This window comes from Elephantulus edwardii, unplaced genomic scaffold (assembly GCF_000299155.1).
Source record: "Elephantulus edwardii isolate Elephantulus edwardi_28Jun2011 unplaced genomic scaffold, EleEdw1.0 scaffold00056, whole genome shotgun sequence".
Classification (NCBI taxonomy): Eukaryota; Metazoa; Chordata; class Mammalia; order Macroscelidea; family Macroscelididae; genus Elephantulus; species Elephantulus edwardii.
Window position 1 is genome coordinate 6,773,018 of NW_006399806.1, and position 8,970 is coordinate 6,781,987.

General features: G+C 37.3%; 1 protein-coding gene across 1 annotated transcript; it reads left to right on the forward strand.

The window, feature by feature from the left end:
* The first annotated feature begins 202 nt into the window (after positions 1-202).
* Positions 203-8,377, forward strand: MMP1 (matrix metallopeptidase 1 (interstitial collagenase)). The gene is made up of 10 exons (XM_006887347.1): positions 203-304; positions 910-1,154; positions 1,253-1,401; positions 1,614-1,739; positions 2,722-2,877; positions 3,218-3,338; positions 5,633-5,766; positions 7,159-7,321; positions 7,937-8,040; positions 8,268-8,377. The coding sequence occupies exons 1-10, from the start codon at positions 203-205 to the stop codon at positions 8,375-8,377; spliced, it is 1,410 nt and encodes a 469-aa protein (XP_006887409.1).
* The last annotated feature ends 593 nt before the right edge of the window (positions 8,378-8,970 follow it).

Consider the following 8,970-nt stretch of genomic DNA (forward strand, 5'->3'; position numbering starts at 1 on the left):
CAAGAGTCACCACTTTGTGGCGATTGCTCAGTGTTTATTGCTAATGAAGAGGATATTATGCAATATGAGTCAGAGAAACCCGGCTTTCTCACACACAAGGTTTCTCTTTATATAGAGAGCAATCTTCCTGACACAGAGAGGGGAACGCAGGAAAGCTGGGAGCTACTGGCCACCTTGCATTCAGAAAGACAACGAAGCAATCATGACCAACCTTTCTCTGCTCTTGCTGCTGCTCTGCGGATTGGGGTCTCAGGGCTTCCCAGCAAACTCAGAAACACAAGAAAAAGATCTGGAGACTGTCCAGGTAAACAATGATTTTCATGTGCAAGAAACAGCACGCATATTTTTACAGAATAGTAGAAATGGTTTTATTTAAGAATGCATTTCCTTTAGAAAGGAATTTAGCCAGGTATAGCTGTTAAGAACCTTCAAGAACTTACTCCCGGCTGATGCTTCAGTGAGTTTTCAGAGGCTAAAAAAAACTGCACTAGATGTATTGTCCTTTTTGATCCCTCAGAGATATCAGATGGATTTGAACCACCTGATTTGGGGTTGGTAGCACCAGCCTTTACCCACTAGACCACCAGAACTCTAATCAGGTATAAATTTTCCTTTTCGGGTTAGAGATGAGAGACAATGAAAGGAATAGTCGGCACAGCTGATTATACACATTGTGGTCCCCACTTCACAGTAACTAATAGAAAAGAGAGAGTTACTTTGAACTTGCAGAGTTTTTTTGTTTTTTTTTTTCTCTTACCCATTGGATAGTAAGATTCAGGAAATCTAAATACATACTTTAAAAGTAGTTCTTTGCCTCAGTTACAACTTCACGGTGTCAGTTATTGTTATTATTATTTTTAATCAGAATGATTTCCCATCCAATGTTTCAATAATTTGATCTTTTGCTAGAACTATTTGGAAAAATTCTATAACTTGAAGAATGATGGGACCCAAATACCAAGACAGAAAAGCAATGGGCCAGTGGTTGAAAAGCTGAAGCAAATGCAGAAATTCTTTGGATTGAAGATTACTGGGAAGCCAGATGCTGAAACCCTGAATATAATGAAGCAGCCCAGATGTGGGGTCCCTGATGTGGCTCCGTTTGTCCTCACTAGTGGGAATCCTCGCTGGGAGAAGAAACAGCTGACTTACAGGTAACTAGGCTCAGCAGCACAGTGTCAGTGCTAATGCCCATCCATGTGAGAAATAAGGTCTCATCTGTTATTTCTCTCTCTCTCTCGTTTTATTTGAGGATTGAAAATTACACACCAGATTTGCCTCATGCTGTTGTGGACAGTGCAATTGAGAAAGCCTTTCAGCTCTGGAGTAATGTCTCACCTCTGACATTCACCAAGGTCTTTCAGGGTGAAGCAGACATAATGTTATCCTTTGTCTATGGAGGTAAGCACTTCCTGTATCATGAAACCAGTCCTGCCTCAACTCCATCTTGCTCATAAATTTTTTTCAGCTTTGCTGCTACAATTCCTTGCTAAGGAAGGAAACTCCATTACATTTGATAGACTTCTATCTTCCTTGAAAGAAGACATTACTTGTCCTATTTTAGCCTGAGTGAGAACTGAAAGAGCTCTCTGTTGAATTCTCTTTTTTTTTAGATCATAGAGACAATTCTCCCTTTGACGGACCTGGAGGAAACCTCGCTCATGCTTTCCAGCCAGGCCCAGGTATTGGAGGGGATGTGCATTTTGATGAAGATGAAGAATGGACCAATGATTTCAGAGGTGAGTCCGTCATGGTTCATTGCAATGTTGGTTGCTTTATTTGAATGAATACATGACTAGAAGTATGCATGTTTTTAGCTGTCAGCTAGAAATTGATGATACATTTAGAAAAGTTTAAGAAAGAGAAGATTTTTTTCTGCTAGAAATACCATTTCTTTGGTTATAAACATATCACTAAAACTTCTATAAAGAAAATGCCAAAAACCTTAATGATATATTATGGAGTCCTTTATAGAGTCAGTCACTAAAAGGAATCTCCGAAATTTAACAATGGTAGTTAGATTACAAGGAATTTAAGAGAAAGGGGGCTTTTTGCTAATTTTATAATGTTATTGTTGTTGAGTACCATAGAGTTGGAATCGACTCATAGCTGACCCTCTGCTGGGTTTTCAGAGGCAGTTAATCTCACGAGAGGAGATTGTCCATTCTCTTGCAGAGTGGATGGTGGCCTCGAACCTCATGACTTTGGGATTGCAGCACAGCTTCTTGCCACTAATCCACAAGAGCCCACTTATTTTACAATACAGAAAATATTAATAGAACTTTACTATTTCTCTGAAAGATACCTGCCTTTCCAAAAATTCCATTGTCACTGAGTGAATTTTGTGACTCTGATATGGTTTCCAAGGGTATGAATTTTTATAGAAGCAGATGGCCACATGTTTCTCCTGTGGACGAGGTGGTGGGTTCAAACCACAGGCATTTTGATTAGCAGTTTGCACACAACCACTGAGCCATGAGGACTCCTTCTGAAAAGAACACATGCCATCTATTTGGTGACAGGATATTTTAGTAGTCAGTCTGTGAGTTTGTCTTTCAGAAAAAAAAAACAAACACCCCAAAACATTTTGTAGATCTATTTTAAAATCTTACTGTGAAAATAAGAACATTACCTCCTTTTAGTGTGTAGACTGTTTCTTAAGTTACCCAACAACCAAATGTATTTTAGATAATTGCAAATGGATTTCTTGGCTCTTTTCAGATTACAACTTGTATCGTGTTGTGGCTCATGAGTTGGGCCATTCCCTGGGACTGTCTCATTCTACAGATATTGGAGCTTTAATGTATCCTAACTACATCTTCAGTGGTGAAGTTCATCTATCTCAGGATGACATCAATGGTATCCAGACCATCTATGGTGAGTATCAATGTCACCAAAGAGAAGAGGCTAATGGCCTATATACTCATTTCAAATAAAACCATCTTTAAAGAATTTTTAAGAAGCTATGTTATTTGACTGCTTATGGAGCTCTGGTGGCCTACTGGTAGTAGTCTGCACTACAATTACAAAGGTACACAGTTCAAATCCACCAGCTGCTTCATGGGAGAAGGATGGACAATCTCCTCCTGTGCAATTTACTGCCTCTGAAAATCCACTGGAAAGTTAGCTATGAGATGGTTCTGACTTGATAACGTACCATAACAAAACCAATTTTCATTATAGCCTAAAGTAATTTCAGATTTTTTGGTTTCTTTAGGTCGCTCCTCAAATGATTCCAGCAACCCAATAGGCCCTCAAACTCCACAAGCATGTGATAGTAAGCTTACCTTTGATGCTATAACTACAGTTCGTGGAGAAGTGATGTTCCTCAAAGATAGGTAAGAAATTAATTTTTCCTTATTCCGTATTCATAATAACAACATTCACCGCTAAGGACTTTTATGGACCACTACCTCATATGTATTTTATGTCATATTTCTTTACATTTATCATTATAGACATGTAATTCCTTACATTTACATAACATAATTTACTTACAGCAAATTTGTTCCCCAAAGCTATTATGCTCTTTTATTCTCAGAAAATTACTATTAAGATAGGGCATCAGTGAATATCCCATTTTTTAGATGAATAACGTATAGCAGAGGTAAAAAAGGAGGCAATTTCAGGAATCTGAGGTCACTGAATCAGAATAGTAATTGATCTTCTCACCTATACATCAAGGTCCTTTTCACAATAGTTTTTTATGTTGATCAATATGTCAGTATTTTATTCTGAGGCATCAGTTCATTCACAGAACTGTCAGACTGATGAGGATATACAGCTTGGACCCTAGAAGGGCAAGGCAACTCTTTTAGCTTACCCTTTACATTCTGGGAAAAAAAATCCTCCCAAAGTCTGTGACTTAACAGGTCACTGTTGTGCTCTGGAGGTCCAGACAAGAGGAAGTGTACTTGCTGTGAGAGTCCTCAAAAGTTCATGAGAAACTTTGGGCAGATTGAAGCAATCACTAAACGGTCCTTCCTTCCTCCTGGAAGAAGAGACCCAGGGTTTTCTCTGTAGGGTGTAGATTCAAAAAGGCTGAGGTCTTCTCACATATAAGACTGGGCTGCTGTCCTTAACATGCTAGTACCTAAAGAACCAGGCATAATAATGATATACACTTAACAAATGATGCAGTCCACAAAAAGTTCTCACATTTAATAGAAAGTCGAGGCATTCTGACAGACTCACCTCCCTCAGCAGAGAGGAGACACCCTCCTGGGAGAGTTTGATCTGAGATTGTAGCTATGTTAGAATATTGACTTCTAATGCTTTCTGTTCCTTATCTTCCTATTTCTTGAATAGGGAAGATAAAATTGGATATAAATGGAACTCTGGTGGCCTAGTGGCAAGAAGCTGTGTTGCAATCCCTAAGGTGTGTGGTTCGAATCCACCAGGCACTCCACTGTAGAAGAAGGGGCAACACAACAAGAACCCCACCCTCCAAAAAACAAACAAACAAACAAAAAAAAACACAACTACCAAAAAAACAAACCAAAACACCACAAAACAAAACCTAAAAAACAAAACAATACGTAAACCACTTGGGAATGTAAGCTCATTGCTGGGAAAAATCAAAGTTTGGTTTAAGGGAAACTTGCAGTAGAGCAGGGCATGTTTATTCAGGCAAGCATTTGTGGGACAACTCTATGGGACAGGAGTAAGGTTAGGATTTTAGGCACTGAATGGACACTAAGATCATTTGAATCTTGTGATGTCATAAAGACTCAGAAGCATAGAGATGCTACCTGAGGTGTTATTTGCCTAATATTTCAGAGGTAGGTGGTAACAGGTTGGAACTAGAAGTCTGATTCTCGGTTACCAGATCCTGTCCCTTCTGGCGCATAGTCTCTCTGTGGTCTTTTTCTCCTTCCCAAAGCTGTCTTGTTAAAAGTCTTCTGGAATCTGTATGCCTCTTCTGTTGACCTTATGGTTTACTTTTTGTGCACTTACTCCAACCTCTAAGGACTATAAAATCAACTAACCCCCTGGACAAAGGACAATAAAGGGAATAGCCACCATAGATGAGTTTGAAATTAACAATTGCCTCTTACCAACTACCTGGTCTTAGACATTTCCCTTAGCTTCTCTTATCTCAATGTCTAATCTGTCAGTTGGGAGTATTGGCTCTTGTAGGGGTTTTGTGAGATGAGGCTTGTTGGAAATGCTCACTGTATTTGGAGAATTATTACTCTTTTATGCCAGCCTGTTGTATGGTGCCATTCCTAATTGTATCTCAAACTCCACTGTTATATGTTCAGGGTTAATTGCTAACTTTCTAAAATTAATTGTTAAATAGAGCCAAGAGTACTGAAAATGGAATTATATGAACTTACAATTAAATAAGTAATATTAAATGAAAAATAGTAGTAAAAAAGAAAAATATACCATCTTCTAATTATTTTACTACATTTTATTTATGCATATTCTCAAACAGTTTGTATAATGGATTCTTATATAATGGTGTACTATTGCCAATCTTATGGTATTTTACTGCCAAGTCTCCTTTTTTAAATCCAGATGTTAAACATTTACCAGGATACTGTTAATTTCAGCAATAAGAAAGAGATAGAAGCCAATTAGTGATTGCTAGTCATTAAATTAAGATTTTTCTTTGTTTATAAATCAGGTTCTACATGCGCATAAATTCTTACTACCCTGAAGTTGAGCTCAACTTCATTTCTGTTTTCTGGCCTCATCTGCCAAATGGAATCCAAGCTGCTTATGAAGAAGCAAATAGGGATGAAATAAGGTTTTTCAAAGGTAATGTTTGTGCATGTTTTTTCATTTTTTTTTATGGATTAATTTTCTCTTTCTTTTTGGGCTAAGTTATAAGAGCATATTGTGTGTTTTGCTTTTTTTTCTCTCCATGGGCTTCTGGAAATACAGTAGTCAATCTCCCAAATCAAAGAGAGCTAATCATCTTAATTACCTATTTAATACTTTATTTCTAAGTAAACTTAAATAGATAGGAAATGAATGGAGGTACACATTTTCTAACTTCTTTATGAATACATATAAATGAAGTACTGAAAAAAAGTACTGAAGAGCAATGGTGTCTCTCTGGAGACTAAGGGGCATCTGATACAGGCCATGGTCTTTGTAATCACTTGTCATGCATCAGAGAATTGGACAATGCAAAGAGGCTAGAAGGAGAATTGATGCCTTTGAACTGTGGTGCTGGAGAAGGGTATTGAGGGTACAAGGGACTGCTAGGAAAACAAACAGATTCATCCTAGAAAGGGTTAAACAGGCTGCTCCTTAGAGGCAAGGATTCTGAGGCTTCATCTGTCATACTTTGGTCATATTATAAGGAGAGACCGGTACTTGGAGAGAAACATCATGCTTGGGAGGGAGGAGGGACAGCGCAGGAGGGGAAGGCCCTCTATGAAGTGGATTGATTCAGTGACTGGGGTAATTGGGATGGGTGTGTTGGAGACGGTACGATTGGCACAGGACAGAGCAGAGTTTAGAGCCATTGTTCATAGGGTCGCTATGAGTCACAAGCAACTCGAGGCACATAACGACAACATATAAATGATATATATTAATAACATGTATGTTATTGTGCCTGAGTAAAAATTTAGAGTAATTGATTTTTCATTCAATCAGTTGTACAGATTTTGTTTTATGACATGATTTATGTCACAGTCCTCACATTATATTAACACTCTTTCCAATCTCTACCTGTGGTTCTTATTTTCCTCCATCCTAGTTTTGTACTCCTGAGTTTTTTCCTTGGGCAAAAATTACCCTTTTGATCTTGTATGACTGATTATTCTAAGAAGATAATAATATATATCTTATTGGCATCTCTTTTGTGGTGCTAAAAGTTGAACCACAAGGCTGAATTTAGTTTGGGTTACTAAATGCCACAGCCTCAGTGCCTCTGCCAATCTCTGGTAAACCAGGTTTTATTATACATTTTCTTCCTGTTCTGTCCAGGAACCTCTACTCTGATAGAGTAATCAGTAGTGGTAGCCAAGAGCCATCCAATTCTTCTGATCTCAAGGCTACCATCAATATTTTTTTCTTCTAATATATCTGTGAAACAGAGAGCTTCCCTAGAAATCTGCTTAACTTCTATACCATCAAGGATCCTGTCTATTGGCAGTGTAAGCAAATTTACCTACATTTCTGTTTCTTGATCAACAGGTCATAAATACTGGGCTGTGCAGGGACAGAATGTGCTGCATGGATACCCCAAAGACATCTACACATCCTTTGGCTTCCCTAAAAGTGTGAAGAGTATTGATGCTGCTGTTTCTGAGGAAGAAACGGGGAAAACATACTTTTTTGTTGCAAACAAGTACTGGAGGTAAAGATGGACTACAGAAAAAAACTGGGGTTTTTGATGTTTTCTTCAAAGGAAGAAAGTTATATTCATTTCAAAGTGTCACATACTGCCACGACCAGTTGCATTTTCTGAGGATGATTATAGCCAGTTCATGATTCATTTGATTTATTGATTAATCATGTTCACATGGTTAGTTCTCTTAATATGGTAAAGTATAGAATTAATGAAAAACTCAAATTAGATGTTGCAATTCAGAGGGTTATTTGAGAGGACTTTTAGCCCATACAAGGGAGCTCTGGTGGCCTAACAGCAAGGAATTGTATTGTCAACCTGAAGGTGTGCAGTTTGACTCCACCAGCCACTCCATGGGAGAAAGATGAGCCATCTCTTCCCACGCCATTTGCCCTCTGAAAACTCACTGGAGGGTCAGCTGTAGGTTGGTTGTGGCTTAACAGTACACAACAAGTCCATGCAACACTCATTTATCTCAATTTATATTTTATAAATGGCCAATTAGATGAAAAGATCTTATTCCATTCCTTTTGGTGAATTCCCTGTAATGCTTTTGAGAAGTCTGCAGTGTAGTCTACAGTGTAGTAACTGTTCTGATATAACTCATACTTTCTTGTTCATCAGGTATGATGAACACAGACGATCCATGGATGCCGGTTATCCCCAAATGATAGCTCATGGCTTTCCTGGAATTGGCAACAAGGTTGATGCTGTTTTCATTAAAGATGGTAAGTGAATATATGTATATGTATATGTATATGATCTATATGTATATGTATATGTATGTATGTATGTATTTACTCTATTTTTCTCTGTAGGAAAATTGTCAAGATTGTTTTTGAAACAACAAATGCCAAACATATTTGTGTTCATAAATGACTTTGCATTTTTGAGAAGACAAGTTAAAACTAGAAAATACTTCTTTATTTCAATAACTCTTTTTTTCTATTTTTAGGATTTTTCTATTTCTTCCATGGAACAAGGCAATACAAATTTGATCCTAAAACTAAGCGAATTTTGACTCTTCTGAAAGCTAATAGCTGGTTCAACTGCAGAAATAATTGACTGTTACCAGATGTTGAATGGAAAATGACATAGTGTTGAGTCTAAAAATGGTGGTTTTCTGAAATTTTTTTTAGTATTTTATTTAACCTCAAGACTCACTAATGTACAGAATTACTAGATAGAATTTTATTTTTATATATTTTGCTTATTAGAATGTAATGTTTTATATTTTGAAATAACTTATTTACATACATGAAGAATGCAGAAGATCAAGCTCATGGATTATAGATTCATACGAACAATTAGCTTCAGAAAAACAGAAAGTCTTTCTTGCAGTGTCAGACTTTGAATTAATCCTGAACTGAAATCTCAGTGATGAGCATCTCTTCTCAAGAGAGAAAAAGATAAGAAACAACAGTCTTCACCAGAAGACAAGCACTTGAAGAACATATAACCGGGGCAGGGAGAGGGGAGAGAATAATTCTATTATACAAGCAATACTTTTTAGAGGAAATAAAGTCCATGATTGGAATAAAGCCATTATGTGTCTCTTCTGCTTTATAAACATTCCCTCTTGTTTTTAAGTTGCTATTTCCCAATGATAAAAACCACACACATTTATTTTAAAACTTGAAATAGGAAATGCATAAATA

What these genes read in the sequence shown, in the direction of transcription:
- MMP1 (XM_006887347.1), top strand. Translation starts at nt 203, where the DNA reads ATGACCAACCTTTCTCTGCTCTTGCTGCTGCTCTGCGGATTGGGGTCT. An exon ending in TGGTATCCAGACCATCTATG is followed by an intron (nt 2,878 to 3,217) that starts GTGAGTATCAAT and finishes TGGTTTCTTTAG; the next exon opens with GTCGCTCCTCAAATGATTCC. An exon ending in TGCTGTTTTCATTAAAGATG is followed by an intron (nt 8,041 to 8,267) that starts GTAAGTGAATAT and finishes TTCTATTTTTAG; the next exon opens with GATTTTTCTATTTCTTCCAT.